The sequence below is a fragment of the Caloenas nicobarica genome, chromosome 1 (genome assembly GCF_036013445.1).
Source record: "Caloenas nicobarica isolate bCalNic1 chromosome 1, bCalNic1.hap1, whole genome shotgun sequence".
Classification (NCBI taxonomy): Eukaryota; Metazoa; Chordata; class Aves; order Columbiformes; family Columbidae; genus Caloenas; species Caloenas nicobarica.
In genome coordinates this window covers 124,819,654-124,835,752 of record NC_088245.1, presented here as the reverse complement: position 1 = coordinate 124,835,752, position 16,099 = coordinate 124,819,654, and the positions used below count along the sequence as shown (strand labels likewise).

General features: G+C 42.1%; 1 protein-coding gene across 2 annotated transcripts in view; it reads right to left on the bottom strand.

Moving 5' to 3' along the window:
* Positions 1 to 414: 414 nt before the first annotated feature.
* URB1 (URB1 ribosome biogenesis homolog) overlaps positions 415 to 16,099 on the bottom strand; it is a 56,503-nt gene continuing 40,818 nt past the window's right edge. For both annotated transcript variants that reach the window (XM_065650835.1, XM_065650844.1), the window contains 10 exons: positions 15,564 to 15,666; positions 10,985 to 11,145; positions 10,504 to 10,615; positions 9,408 to 9,514; positions 8,737 to 8,880; positions 8,007 to 8,116; positions 6,416 to 6,592; positions 5,247 to 5,488; positions 2,479 to 3,081; positions 415 to 1,848 (listed from right to left, as the gene is read on the bottom strand). In XM_065650835.1, coding sequence (XP_065506907.1) covers positions 1,643 to 1,848; positions 2,479 to 3,081; positions 5,247 to 5,488; positions 6,416 to 6,592; positions 8,007 to 8,116; positions 8,737 to 8,880; positions 9,408 to 9,514; positions 10,504 to 10,615; positions 10,985 to 11,145; positions 15,564 to 15,666 — 1,965 coding nt within the window. In that variant the 3' untranslated portion in view covers positions 415 to 1,642. The remainder of the gene's footprint in view (positions 1,849 to 2,478; positions 3,082 to 5,246; positions 5,489 to 6,415; positions 6,593 to 8,006; positions 8,117 to 8,736; positions 8,881 to 9,407; positions 9,515 to 10,503; positions 10,616 to 10,984; positions 11,146 to 15,563; positions 15,667 to 16,099) is intronic.

Genomic DNA, 16,099 nt, shown 5'->3' with positions numbered 1-16,099 from the left:
AGGAAAAATAGAGTCAACTTGGGGAAAATTAATCTAATTTACTGACAAGATAGATTTGGGTAGATAAAATACATTTCTGCATTACTGGCTTGAGGTTGGTTGAACGGTCTTACCTCATTTCTTTAATTCTCTCAAGAAAATAATATTATAAACCACTTCTGGATGTGCTTAGTCCCTCAAGACAGCTGAAAAACCTCTTTCCCTATGTGTCTTTGTGTCATGAGTATTTTCTAGTTAGATGAGACAGCATGACATCTTTCATCTTGTAACTCCTTTGGTTTCGTTTTGTCTGTTCTGGTTTTGGTTTTTTCTCGTGTTTTGTTTTGTTCGCTTTGGGGTTTTTTTGTTTGTTTTTAAATTAAGTGAAATATTTTTTTTCCACGGCACAGAAAATTTCTTGATGTCACACCCGAGAGCTTTTATATGACACACAGTTTAGCCTGCAATGGGGGCTTCACAAATTTTTTCAAGAAACATTTTTTATTTTTAAATCAAGTGTTGATATAGATATTATGGCTTCTTTAGGACAATAATATTTATATGTAGAAGCAATCCACATTATTTGCATTTCACTTTTTTTTTTTAAAAGCATGTTACAAAAACATCACAAGGAGTGTGCATTTCTGATTTTTTCCCTGTACAGAATTTGCACAAAGTACCTAGGCACAGCATATATTCATGACTCAATTTAATAAATCCTGTTTTACATTTCAAAGGTTCAAGCACAGGCTCTGCATGTTTGCATATCTGGAATGGTGTGTTAAACTGCCCTTGAGGCCACATTCAAGAAAAATTTATCAGATTTCAGAGAGAATTTTCAATAAAAAACATGTATATCAATGAGCAGCAAGTCATTTGGGTTTTAGTTCCATCTCTTATCTTTTCAGAGTGGAGAGAGAATACGTCTTTGTTGCAGGTGCCAGCCATGGTGATGGTCTGGATATTTTGTAATTTTAAAAAAGAAAAAAAAAAAGGAAGGGAAAAAAAAAAGGAAAATCACACACGCACACAAAACCAACCCAGAACAAAACAGAAAGGAGAATAAAACCAGAACAGCTCTGATATAAATGTTTTCAAAGGCAATTTAATTTAAAAACAAGAAGAATCCCAGACCATCATGATTCCAGTGTTCGGAGTCTTCTATTCATACTGGTTTTGGTATCACATATAATGAAAGAAACTGGGTTCTTCAAGAAAGAGTAAATCGTTGTGGCAAAACCTCTGACTGCTCATTCTTTGCACTTACACCACACTGTGGTGAAGTTCAGCAGTCTCTTTTTCCCATCTTATATTGGAGAAAGGATGGATTTTAACTACATGGGGACTGAAGTACAACCCAGAGGCAATACAACAATGACTCTTTTTTGGTTCTTCATAAAGTTAAAAATGGCTGTAATAAAAATGATATAAATAACATTCAGTGTCCCATATTGTTCAAGAAAAGGGAAATTATGGCTTTAATGTTCCACTGAGAGATGATGAATACAATTTTCCCCCTCTGAGTTTGCACACGGTAATAAAATATTGATCTTTACGACAAAACAAGTTAGATTGGTATGGAGAACAGTTCAGGAGGGTTTCATGGCTCACAGCAATGACAGCAGAACGTATAACATTAAAGATTAAGTGTCAGTTCACTGAATTAATGCCCCAATGTAGCCAAGTAAAGGGGTTTGCAAAGAGACATAATAGTTTCTTCTCCTTGTTTATGAGTTTCCAAGTCACCATCATTTAATTCATCATCTGTACTACTGCAGATCAATTTGACATGGGTTATTAACATATCTGGTTCCTGTGCTCCAAGCCATATGTCCCCAATGTAAACAGAAGTCAGAAATACACAAACAGCTGTGGAAGAAAAATTAAGAGAAAAATCAGAACAGATATTCTGTTTCCACACAGCAATACAAACCCAAACCATTTTACCTCCAGACTCACATTTTAAAATGGTTTCCTAATTATTTTCCTAGATGGAAAATTTGTGGGGGTTTTACTCATATAAAGCTAATGACCCTTCCGACACTAACAGTAGAAGAGAGTTTCCTGTTCGCACAACGTTCTGACATCTTTAAATAAAAAGGTCTGAAATCCGACCTGTGGTTTTTGCTATCAAATGATAACATTGAACAGTACACAGATCAGAACCCATACCCATATGGATTCATTTGTTGCAGACTATTTTTCCCCTTGGAATTCTATTTTTTATACTTCACTGAATTCCATTTTCATCCTAGAAAGGAAAGTTCCTTTGGGGGAGTACAACTGTTGTACTGTCAGGAACCCCAACAATGTGACCCTGATCTGTGCCACCAACCCCTGTGCCCATACCACCAAAGACACAGCTTTAACTTCGTGATGAGCACCAACAGACACAGGGAAACTTCACATTATTCTGATGAATTAAAAATAACATGGAACTACTACTATTTTCTACCATTCATGCCTTGTAACATGAGCGAAAAGGAAACGACGAGTTACCTTTCTTGTTCACATCCTCTTCCGTCATTGCTGACAGGCACAACTTCTTCACAAGTTCGTGAAAGCTGTTGTTGGTCAGGCCCTGGGCATCCATGAGGTGAAGCATGATTGAACTGAACAGACAGAGCTCCTGATTGAGTCCTGCCGCCCCACCGCTGGCCTCACAGACCCGGGTGTAAAACTTGAAGATGTTGTTTCTCAATGTCTCATCCCTGAGCATCTCCTGCACTGCCACCGAGTGTGGCAAGACGCAATTCTGTAGCCACCGCAGAGTTAACAGAACATTTTGCATGTTGAGGCTGTGCTCAACCATGGACTTCACCAGCCACTTGGTTACTATGTAAGCGGACGCGCAGGTAAGGCTGACTGTTTCATTGGCAAGGTCAGCAGATTTGAGGGGCTCCCCTGGATGTTTGGTAGGTATGGCTGGGAAAACAGGCTTCCAGTGGGCAAATATGGAATTCAGATGATCCCTGCACTTCCCCAGCTCAGAGACTTTCAGGTCTGCAGCAATGTTGTCTTCTCTTTCTATCTCATTCTTTTTCCGAATGTGGTGATATGCATGAGATGAGGCTTGAGATTTGTTCTTTTCTTTAATGTTTTCTGTAAGAAGGAAAACACCATCAAACTAAACATCAGATACTCGAAAGGATTTTCTTGGTACAAAATTATGCAGGGAAGAAGGTATCATGTGTTGTTTTAGTTGCTAAAAGGATACGTGCTAGCCTCATTTAGCACCCTAATTGAGCCTATGCAATTCAGAGCAAATGGGCTACAGGCAGCTCCCACTGACCCACAGGCTGAAACACTTTTCTGAACTGGATCTGCCTCACTTTGAGGTGAGCAATGAGGCCACCCAGGCCCTGGCCCAAAGCCCAGCAAAGCCAAGGCAGCACTTCAGAGGTCCATGAGATGCAGTTTTGCCAGTAAGGCTACATTATTCACACTGAGGTACGAAGAGAGTTCAGAGAAGGGCAACGAAGCTGGCGAGGGGTCTGGAGCACAAGTCTGATGAGGAGCAGCTGAGGGAACTGGGGCTGTTCAGCCTGGAGAAAAGGAGGCTGAGGGGAGACTTTATCACTGTCTACAACTGCCTGGAAGGAGGCTGTAGCATGGAGGGTGTTGGTCTCTTCTCCCAAGTAGCAAGTGATGAGAGGAAATGGCCTCAAGTTGCACCAGGGGAGGTTCAGATTGGGTATTAGGAAACATTTCTTCATGGAAAGGGTTGTCAGGCATTGGAACAGGCTGCCCAGGGAAGTGGTGGAGTCGCCATCCTTGGAGGAGTTTAAAAGACGTTTAGATGAGGTTCTCCAGGACATGGCTTAGTGACAATATTAGGTTAACACCTGGACTTGATGATCTTAAAGGTCCTTTCCAACCAAAATGATTCTATGATTCTACAATTACTTACACCACCTCAGGAGAAACACCCAGGCTGCTGCTCTCTGGGCTAGTGGGGGCAGAGCAGGCGCCTGCCTGTGGAAGGAGATTCAGGCACAGCTGCACCGCTGTTGAACAGCACAGGCTAAAGCAGCGACATCCACCTCCCTCCAGCACAGCCTGTCCTGGCCCAGCGTCTGGCTGGTGAGGTGCCATTGGCCAAGGGCACGTGAATTCCTCACACCCCAAGGGAAGACGCAGGCAGCCAAACTTTTGAGGCAGGGCTGCCCTCTGTGAGATGCTGCCTATCTCCCGGGGAGCAGCGCTGCTCCCAAACGGCAACAGCACTTCACCAACCCGAACCACGCAGAGCATTTTCTGTCAGTTTCCTTTCATGGAGTCATTGAGAAAATAATCCGAAATATCAGTTATGTTGCACTCTGCAGCTTAAAAGGAACTAAATGCATTTCAGCATTTTCTCCTCGTGGGCCAAGGGGGATGGGGACGACTCCTGAAATGTAACCTCAGAAACAAAATTTCAGATAAGGATCCATTTTTGTAACTGCTTTATAAGCTCCTGAGGCTTGGAGAAACAGATTTTTTTAACATTAAGCTACAGATGTCATTAATAACTCTCTAAAAATTCTCAGAAAGACACTAAAAGGCATGAAAAACTTTAGAAAAACTAAAGCTTTTATAGTATCCCTTAAATATAGTGATACTTTAGTCATTAGTTTAACTGATACAGAATATTTAAAGAAACTTTTAAAGAAGTTTATATTTAAAGAAGTTTTAATGTGCACCAAGAGCAGCAGTTGTATTTGCAGGAAACCAGTGTTGTTTAATGCCTCCCACTACAAAGTTCCTTGTCTATTTTATTCACAGAAGTAATGAGAGAAGTCACACAAGTCCAAATGTATTTTTGCTTTCTTCCAGCACTTATGACAATAAGAAAAAAATAACTATTTCATTTTCACTTGCTTTACTGATAGTTTTTACTCATATTTCTCTTTCAGATCCCTCATCCACACTCAGAATGATTCAAATCTTTGAGCACAAAGCCTCCAGGCACCATTTCTTCAAATATTTCATTTAAGAACATGATTTTTCAAAGCTTGACACTAGATCTGCAACTAAGTTTCATTTTACAGATCTTTCCCTTTTCAAAACTGTGTTTCTCCAAAGCTTCCAGAATTGTGTTAAAGTTAGAAATCACTACAACAAAGTCCTTAAAACCAGATTTCCGTTTCCATTCCTCCTCCCCCAAGCTACATCAGATGGTCTGGCAAAAGTCATTAATACTACTTCCTATGAAGGCTGCCTCACTTGTGTGGTTAGCTTCTAACAGCCTCAACAATATCACTTTTCCAAAATATTTTAGTACTTACTAAGCAATTCTTTGATCTGGTATTTCTGAGCAAGAGCCTGCACGTCCTCTTGCAGTTGCAGGTCTTTTTGGATGAGGCTCCACTTATGCAGCAGCAGCAGGATCTCTTTGTTTGAGAGAACGCTGTCATTCACAGTGAACCGGCTCATTTCTTTGAAGGCCTCAACAACTATAGCACGATATTCCAGCACAGAATTGAGTGTACTGAAAAACTGAGTCAGTTTGTCTAGATCTAAATTAGTCCTGCGGAAAGAAAACAAAAGTGCCATGTATTTTTCTGCATGCTAATTAATAAAATAAAACAAGTACAGGTTTTTTCTCCTTACAGCTTCTTCCTACAGTTTTCTCATGCAGTTCTCTAGACATATACTTTTATTTCTCAGTATGCCAGTAATAAATAGTTTCGTTCCCACTGAATCGCCAGTACTTTGCTCCACTAGTGTTTGGCAAAACAATGAAACACGTAGTCTTTGCCCTCCTGCCTGTAAATATCAAAGGCAGATGGCACACAAGGAAGAGGAGAGTGGTCTGGAGCTTCACCCACGCTTCCTTATTTTGCATGATTTTCCAAAATTTTGAGGAAATGACCACAACTTCTCCAGGCTGTGGCAATACTTGTCTGCACGAGGAGCTGCAGGTGCTCTTATGAACCCAGACAGAGCTGGTTACCCATTTGCTTTCTACTCCCCCTGCTGCAACTGCTGTGCTTAGACAAGTGAAGAGACTGACCCCTTCTTAACCTTGTCATGTAGAACTTTGCACGATTTCTCCTCGTACTGTTTGCAGGTGTGGTACACACACAAAGTCTAAACCTTCAGAGAGCGTGAAAGATCCTTGCAGCAAATAGCATCGTTAACTGCAGGCTCTAATCCAGCAGGAAAAAGATAAAACATGGCAGCTTAAAAATGGCCAGTAATTAAGGATGTAGAACGTGACACTAACTGTGCATCAGCTGTTACTTTATTCCCCATCTATTTAAACAGCTAAACCTCCCTGTCAAAGAAATCTCATCAAAATTCACTACTCAACATTCAAACTGAAGGGGGAAAAAAAAAGCATTAAACTACCAGAGATCAAGAAATTCTTCTCGCCTTAGTAAATTTCAAACTAGATAGAGGATGAGATGCAAACTGACTAAAAATTAAAAAAAAAAAAAAAAAAAGGTCTTACCGAATGTGTTTGATTAATGCAATCAAAACATACAGAAATTCATTTACAAGCTGAATTGGAAGAAACTTCCTGTTCTCCTTGGACTGATTCCTGTTTTCTCTCTTGTCTCCTAAATTTGTTAGCCACAGAGTATGGAGTAAGGAAATAATCTTATTTAGCATCTTGTTTTCCAGAAACCTGAAAAACAAAAAGAAAGAGGAAGCAAACACCCATTTGAAAAGCAGATCCTAACCAGGAGCCAGTCCATCCCCTAGAGGGGACCATATTCTAGTGCACTTTTGGAGCAACGCGTGGCAATAGGCGCATCTCAGCCAGGACCCCCGTCAGGGCACGAGAACGTGCTCCTTTGAAGCCACATCCTCACCGAGGTCCTGGTTACTGCCCTCCCTCCTCTTGCCATGCTGTAGCTGGGGAAAAGGCCCCTGCAGGAGACTAGTGATTTCTGACTTGCACCTTCCATCGCACAGCTCTGCCAAGCTGTGGCAGTTGCACTTCAACCCCCCCACGCCCTGGAACTGGTGCGGCAGTTGCACTGGTAGCTGCACATCTCCCTCTCAGAACTGGGGCCTTCAATGGGGCAGTTAACGGCTCTTTGTGGAGATCCAGAGTCGGTGGGCAGGGTCGTCAGCAGAGGAGGGGCCAAGAGCACCCACAGCCCAGAGAAGCTGAGAAGCTGCTCGAATGCCTACACTCGGGGGCCGGGGTGTAGAGAAGCCGAGAAGCTTCTGGAATGCCCACAGCCAATTCTGAGCAGACTATAAATGGGGTTCCCGCCGGCGACTCCCTTTGTGTGGTCTCCTCGGAGCTGCGAGTCTGCCATGCTGCCGGAGTCCCTCCCCTTAGATGGAGAAGCCGTCTAAGGTAACCTCCCAGGATTGGGAGCGTCTCACCTCCACGTGTGGGTGAGTGATAAATTACTGAATATATGCTTTAATAAGTCCTTACCTGGCAGGCAAGTGTACCTTCCTCGTCTGGGGCAGAAGAGTGTAAAGTCCTGGCCACAGTGGGCTAGTGTTTATCTATTATGGGCAAAACAGGGCAGAAAGGGCTCTGGTTTGTTTTCTTGTGAGTGCGTATATGCACGCTGTGGATCCTCATTCTTATTTCGCTGCACCCCAAATAATTTCCTAACCTAATATCCGAACCTTTATCTTATGTTATCAGAGTGCTAGTCCACCTAAACTTATATTTGGGACGCCTCCATGACACAAGCGTTCCACTACGTTGCAACCACTGCCACCGTTTCTTTACAGCAGTTCCTGCTCAAGACAGCTCAGTTCCTCATGTTCCTCAGACTTTAAGTAAAACAGCGATGCTTACAGCATAATACCAGGAGCTGTATTTACTTTGTTATTCTAGGGTATGTGGAGGAGATGAAATCAAAGTGAAAGCATCTCAATTTTGTCTTTAGAAACACAAGGGAACACTTCAGAGTTCGGCAGGTTCTGCAAGTATGGCCCTAGGTGCCAAACATCACAAGAGCTGACAGGCCATCTCTGTATCTGTCATCCTTGTTTTCATACTCAGTTGTGTAATTAGTCTACCGTGGAGGGTAAAATTCTTCCCATTTCACTACCATTTCCCTAGTTACCTTTCCTCTAAGATGTGCAGTATCCAAGTTAAGAGGCTGTGATCTTGTATCAGCTCATAGGCAGCTCTGGTGACATGGGCAGCATTTTGTAATATGTCCAGAATACGATTCTGAAGCAGAAAATATAATTTGTTCTTTTACAAAATTTGTCAAGATCTAATTATTAACCTTTCAGAAGGATATAATTAGCAGTCTGACTGGCATATGGGATCTGATCAACCTAACGTTAAAATGTATTACCAAACACCACATGTTCTTAGCAACCCCAGGGAAGAAAAGACATTCTCTTTTCAAGGCTTCATACATACAGACACTACTCGGATAACACGAGAGCTTCCAGCATGTGAATTTTCTTCCTGCTAAAGCACTGTAGAGATAACATGCTGGTTAGGGAATAAGCAGACCTAAAACACTGAAGGCCCTGATCATATGAGGAATACTGCGGTATCTGTAATATTTTCCACAAAGGCTAGAGCCAGACCACCAGCTGATGAAACTGCGTAAGGTTCCATGAGGGCAGGGACCTATTCCAATTTTAGTGGGACAAGGATGTGACACTGATCTAGACATAAGCAAATATTTTCCCGCTCCACACATATTCAAAATCAACAAGGAACAGATTTTCAAGAGGGTGAGGGAAGAGTCCTCCTTTCTGCTTTGTATTTGTTTAAGATCTCCAAACCATGCAAACTTTTGTGGTTTTAGGTTTGTTTTGGTTTTAAATTCTTACCTGGGAGCCCTCATCACACAAAGGACTGTTGAAAAAGGAAAGAATGACCTGGAAAATCCTCTGGAAGTCATAAAGCTCGTAGCAATGTTTATCACGCAACCCTTCTCCAAGAAATCTGAGAATCCATTCACGTTCTGTTTTGTACTAGAAGCCATAAGAAAAATACCAGCATCAGACACATGAAAATAATGCCTGCTCATAAGAGCACGAAAACCCGGGTTCCCTGGGAGTGCCAGCACACTGCTCAGCAGCTTTTTCTGGACTTTTCAGTTTTCATCCCTATCAAATTTAATCAATAATATTCATCAGGAACAGTTAGTCTGCAGCTCAAATATGCACTGATAATGGAACTTTAAAAGTTGCTGTTTCTAAAATATCTCAGTTGATCTCAACATTAGTAATCTAAACTCAAATATGAATGTAAGCTAGCTAGGGCAGAACATTGTTGTGCTTACAGAGCATGCACAGCACAACTCATTTCATTATGTGTTACTATTAAAAAAAAACCAACAAAGAAACCCAGAAGTAATACTTCTAATTCAAACATAAAACAAACAAAAAAAGATGCCTCTAATTAATCACCCATGGATGAATAAGATTTCATTGCATTTTTACAGCTTTGTTCTATTATTTTCTGAAGAACTAGTGGATCCCTAAGATAAGATTCTCACCTCGAAATCAAAACTGTAGAAAAGCTGGAAAAACGCTGGTACTTTCCTCAGGTCCAAATACTGATGTGACAGAAGGAATCTGTTTATCTTCATATACATGTGCTCCTCTGTGAAGAGAAACAATGGTTATTGTGAAGGAGGACAACATTCCCAATACACAACCACGCAGAAAAATAAATGGAACCTGTATTTTCCAGTGCTTCAGCTAGTTATCAGAATAGTACATTAATCACAGAAGGAGGCCTTCTGCTCTAAGGCTGATTACATTGTTTGGCCATCCCTCCTCTTCCTCAAAATGAAAAGCTCATTCAGAGTGCACACAGAGCAGGTGAGAAGAAGAACATTCAATGTGGCTCCAATTTCAGCAAATCCAATGCTGCTTCATTGACAAAACAAAAATCTGTGGCAAAGTGAGAGACAAATCTCTCCACATTTCAAGCCTAACACTTCACTGTTAGGGTTAGGCAATCATCATTTTTAACCTACAGACCAGACACATTCTCCATGAGCAGCAGATCAGGTTGTCTAGAGGGACTGTACGGTTCCCATCCTTGGAGGTTTTCTAGGATCAGACTAGAGGTCTGCAGGTTTTCTAGGATGAAGCCCTGAGCAAAGTGGCCTGCCCTCATAGCTGGCCCTACTTGGGGCAGAGTGTTTAGCTAGAATCCCCACAAGGTCCCTTCCAACCTGAACTACTCTCTGATGCTATGATTCTCCTTTGCAACATTGACTTACATTGATTCATTGTCTAGGGACAAAAGGACAGGCTACTATGATTCCCTGAACAGGACTCGCACACTCATCTAGTTCCACTCATGTAGTCCTCTGCCCACCTCCACCCAAAATTACGAGGAGGTAGTGGCTTCATCCCTGATGGATCAGACCAGTTTTGTACACAATCAGAATTTCCCACTTCTCCAGTAAGGCAGTCTACACAAGCACTGAAAGTTCTTCTTTGAAACACAGGAAAGCATACTCCATGGCTCCTACCAGTGTCATGGCTACCTCCACCTCCAGGATCCATCATTACTCCAAGCACAGTGGCTCTCTCCTGTTTAACACCCCAGGAGTTCCACACACACAGTAGGTTACATACCTGGCTTCAGAATCTGCTGTGCCACACGAGCAACGTAGAGGGCCAAAGAGAAGGTAAATCTGAGGTTTGGCTGCCTGATTCCATTTTCCACAGAATCCAAAAGATACAGCAACTGCAGCACAAGAGCCCAGGGGAGAAAAGCTTGAACCATAACCCAAACAAATACAACAGGAGACCATGAATACATAAATAAGCTTTTAGGGTATTTCATAGGCCATAAATCAAACATAAATCCCACCAGGATTTCCATTCCTGCAAATAAAATTCCTAGGGAATTTCCAGAACACCTTTTTCTGCCCACTAATCATAATAGGAGGAAACACAAAGAATAGAAGAAAAATAATAGAACAGAGGATTAGAAGCTGCTTTTAGCTCTCTCACCATGTGCATATAGACAGATGAGTAAAGCAAAGACTTTCCTTTAAGTGTCCATGACCTAAAATGTCTAAGTTGGCAAACTATCAACCAGGCTCAGTCTTACCTGACTCTTCTCTCGAAAGCGAGCTCCTTCCAGATGAGAACGAAAGGAAGCCAGGACAAAATATGCAGCTGCTCTCATGTTGGAATCATAGCTGCTAAGGGCAGCTACTGTTAGACCCAGGGCATTGACTTCAACAAACTTGTGACACGCCACTACACACTCTGTGGGAAGAGGGAAGAAAAAAAAAAGCGAAAGAAAAACACCCAGTGCATTATAGTGACATGTCACAGAGTATATAATAGCACTATAATCCTTAAAAAAACTTCAATTCATAAGCACCAACTTCTAGGTCTACCCCTACAAACTATTAGTTTACTGCATGCTTCAGCTAACAAAGGCATTCTGCCAATCACTCTGAACAGGAATTCTTTATCTGAGTTGAAACTAACGTGGTTAGTTTCATTTATGTGAGAGAGAGACGACTCTGCCTGCTCGACCATGCCAAGTTAGGAGTAAATTCTGTAAAGACATCACATAACTCACTGTCTCAGGAAAGTTAAGTACAAAGAAGAACAAGAGGGAAAATTCTCCTTAAAACATTTTCTGGGTACTCCATGTGTCTATGTCTGAAAGAAAGATCAGCATCGCCAATGAAAAGCCCGTCTGCACTACACAGCTTCTGTTAGAGAAAGGACAGGAGAATAATACATAAATAAGCCATTAGCCACACCAGTTGTTACTGTGCAGGCACGAGCGATTCTGCTGGCAAGGAATGCTGCAAGCAAAGCACTAAACTGTGCCCCTGTGCCCTTCTGGGACAAACAAAATCCTGCCATGAACAGTAACCAGCTGAACAGAAAACACACCCTTGAATCTAACATTTATCTTCCATAGCAGTTTGCCATCAATTGAGATTTAGAGTTTCTCATTTAAGGGCTGTGTGTTTTGAAGAGCTTGTGCCATTTCTGCCCACTGATGACTAGAAATGACTCGATGTAAAACCTCCAGAATATCTCCTGTGCTATTTCTATTCCATTCACCAGTAACAGAAAGCAATGGCACCTCAGTAGTGTTTTACCAGCTAAAATGCAAATGTATTGTTGTTCCGAGTTTAACAACAATATTCACGTTTTCTTGTAATTCACACTCAAGGTCAAGAGGAAGTTTCTGAGAAACAAATATTCCTATTTAAGAAGAGGCTCTAGTCTTACTGCCAAGTACCTATATTTAGTCCACTGATTTCCTCCCCCACCACCACACAGACACAACTAAAATATATATATATTTTATATATATTTATGTGAAAATCACAGATTATTTGTGTCCCCGCACCAGCAGCTGGGCTCTTTCTCTCATCTTTTCCTCAGCTGCCAGAACTCCTACTTCAAAATCTCGCGCCTGGCAGCTTCACATCCAGCTCTGCTAGTTATGGGCCAGGCAACAGCAGGGTCTCCACCTCCCAGCACTGCCCCAAAACAGCCCACTGCTACCTGACCAATGCGAAGGCACTGCTGACTTGCAATAACAGGTATTTTCAGTGAGTTGTTTTACAAGTTGTTTCAGTACCCGCGATTACTGTACACTTCGCTACACCACTTCTCACCAAAGCACATCAAATTTAACTGGCATAATGCAAAACACCTCAGCCATTCTCCTAGTGAGTGAAAAGATCCCTCGTTTGTTATCGTGAGATACCTCTCGCATCACCAGAGCTCGTACAGATGCAGCTCTATCCCCCTCTGCTTCCAGGCACTGGGCAAGGCCACCACCTGACTGCTGCAGTGAAAACCATGAGAGGAGCAGCAACAACAGGCCAGGAGAAAGAGAGAGCCCAGAGACACCAAATATAAGTCTTCTGCTACCTCCTGTCTGGGGCAAAGCAACTCCACACTTCCCACTCCTCGAGCAAGATGCAAGGGTGCAAGGTAAGCACTCGGAAATGGACGCTTTCTGTTGAACCCCAAGTGAACATGCAAGGATGATCTAAAACTTGTCTGTGCGCAGAGGATTCTCCATCACTTACGGACATCTCACAGAGAGCCCTAGCCCTCTTTCACACAGTCTTTCCCTCTTTCACAACAAGCCCTCTTCAGTACAGGATCAAAAATGTGTTGTGTGCCCTTTCCCAGCAAGCCGCCACATGGCTCTCCTTCAGAATGCAGTTCTTCAGAACTACTAATGTACATGAACTAGACAGACAAAGTGAAAAATTTTATAGGGTGGTAACACATAGTGAAATCCAAGGTCCTCACTTCAGCAGTAAAGTACATGCTGGTCACAGAAAGATTTATTTGGAAAACTTTATTTCACTGAAAACACGCAGTGGAAATATTTTCCATCAAGCTGACCTTGGAGAGTGCATTCAACAACTAACATAAAATAACAAGCTATTAGTTAAAAAAAAAAAAAGTTAATTCCAAGTCTGACATACAGTTTGTTTAAAGTACCTTGAGAACTATGATGGAAAAGCTTTCCACAAGATGCTTATCAGAGCTAAAGTTAGACAGAACTTGCTATCTGCCTAATTCCAGACTTACTTTTTATTCAGTGAGCATTAAAGACTGTGCAACAAGTCTATGTTTATAAATTCAGCAGTTATATAACATCTGTGCACAGGGCACTGCGCAGCCAGTACAAAGAGCAAATAAATAGAGAGGAACTGGGAATTCCAAGAGCAGCTGACATGGTTTAGGAGCACCATGGGACCTGAACTCATAAATCACTTGGGCCATTTAAAAATGCCCCTCTTTGGACACAGACTCTCACTTGGTAAGGAGCAGTTACGAGACCTATTTTTCCCTTCTCCAGTTTTAGAGTCAATCCATGTCAGGATACACACTGCCTCAACAGCTCTGCAAGAACACCATGTGCAATCGCTCCCCCAACCTCAGCGCTTCCCACACAAGCGGTTGTCCCCGCTGGCTGGCCAACAGCCACCAAATCCCTCCTGCCAGTGAAGGTGGTGGCCTCCAGGTGGTGGGTGACAATGACAGGTGCTTTTTCCAACTATTACACCCAGGTTCAAAAGACACTGGCTGTCTATGCTCTTAATCGACAACAAGGCAAAAGACCCAGCATTAACTGGATTGTCTAAGATCCATCCTACTGCAAAGTGCTAAATAATTCTGGTACCTTTTTCCCCTCGGTAGACTAAGAGACAGTTCTTTTTACTGCTGTCAAAATTATACAGGGCGGTTTACAACTATAGTTAAGGATAGGCTAAGAACACACAAACCAGGTACTGTACTATAAGGGCCTAGGTGAACAAAGAAGGACTGTAAGTATGATTTCACTGAAAGACAGTTATCAGCCTGCCAATTGCTTCTGATATTATTGTTGTGGAAAGCCAAATCCAGCTGTAACTACACAGTGGTTAGTCATAACACAGAAAGAGGGCTGGTTAGGAAATTCCTTATGATACTTGTCTCACTTTGATCTTTAAGGGCTCTCTAAATAGTGTGCCTGTGAAGTAAACCAGGGTCATGTCAAACAAGAAAAGTGAATCTAAGCAACTAGTTTTCCAGCACCATGCAGATCTCATCAAACTTTCCAACAATTCTGAGCACAGGCCTATTCATGACATGCAGTGGCCCCATGCATCTCTGTCCAATGGAAAATGAGTTGGGTGAAGTTTCCTTGTACTAAAACCACAGCCTATAACAGGCCAGATTCCCAGTCAATTCGGTCATGGTGACCCTCACAGAAATCAATACCCCTGCAGAGATTCTCTCTGGTCAGGAAACAACTTCACCCTTCCCCAGCAATGGTGGCTTCTGGTTTATGCCCAGAGAACTCCTCCAGCATTGCAGGGCACGTTTTCCGACCTGCCCTACCTCTGCCCAGCTCCCACTGACAGCAAAGCCGAAAGGAGCCGGCTACTGTTCCCAAAAACCCAGCCACAAGCGGTCCCAGATCAGAGCAGTCCTGTCAGCTGCAAGTGGGGCACTGTGTGTAGCAGCAGAAGGGACCATCCCTCCCGTGCCTGTCTTGCTGTGACACCATAGCTGATGCAGAACACCGTTCTACACATTCATCAGAAAAAATACAACCTTCCAGTGGGGAATATTCTCTACTGATCCCTCTTATGCTATTTTATAATGACATTGTGCTGGTTTTTGTGCTATACAGAATGCTGTTCAATAGATCAGACTACATAAATCTGCGTTTGCCTTGTCTCTTCCAAGCTGTTTCCAGTCAACAGTTTAAAAACTTCTCTTCATCTTAAGCAGAACAGTCCCTCTACAAAGGGTTAATCCACTATGTTTAAAAGAGCTATGAGGGAGCACCTAGTCTTCTAGACAAGAGCAGCTCAGCAGGAATGCCTATCTGCTGCCGCATTGCTCTATTTTGAATAGCCAAATCTTACTAGATGCAGTGCATTATTTGGAAAAGTGCTTTAAAAAAAACCCAACTAACTTTAATGCCAATTATGCCTTGTTAATTTTTAAGTCGTTCTGAAAATTACAATGCAATGGCGTAGGTGGTTAAGTGATGTATGTTCTTTCTCTCCAAAGCCAGGCACAAATTTCTTTGTAGTATTAGCTCTTAGACCAAAAATAACAGAGCTACAGATGAAGCCATGCAGCTCTCACAGCAGAATAAAATTACATTAAATATCAGAGAAAAACATTCACTTTACCTGGTCTGGTCAATTCACTAAAGAGCTGAAGTAGAAAACAAGGATCGTAGAAGTCATCAAGACTCTTGACACTTTCATCTCTATACAGTGACTTTTGTTCCTCCTGAAATGAAATAAAAACCAGTATTTGTAAGGAGTAACACCAATTTCCAGCTTGGTTTCAAACTTCCTTGACCACTTCATCCCATTATAAAGTAGCTGATACTAAACCCCGCAAAATATAATGCAACACAGAGTGAGACGTGCTTGTGTTTAAAACCGCCTTTCATTACCAGGATTCCAAAACTATTTTCCCTAAATAGCTCAAACAGGTATAAAAGCACGTTAGCAGACTGTGTGAAAGAAGAGCCCACCATCAGTGGATTCTTGGACAGTCAAATTTAACAACTGCTTAAAAGTTAAATTTTGCTTTCACTTATACATGGCAACCTTCGCAATGCTGCACAATCATACCTGCAGACAAGATGTTGTCCGTCTATTGCAACTCATTTGAGAACTGCTCCTAAATAGTTCATTCCAGCTCTCCTATGAATTGA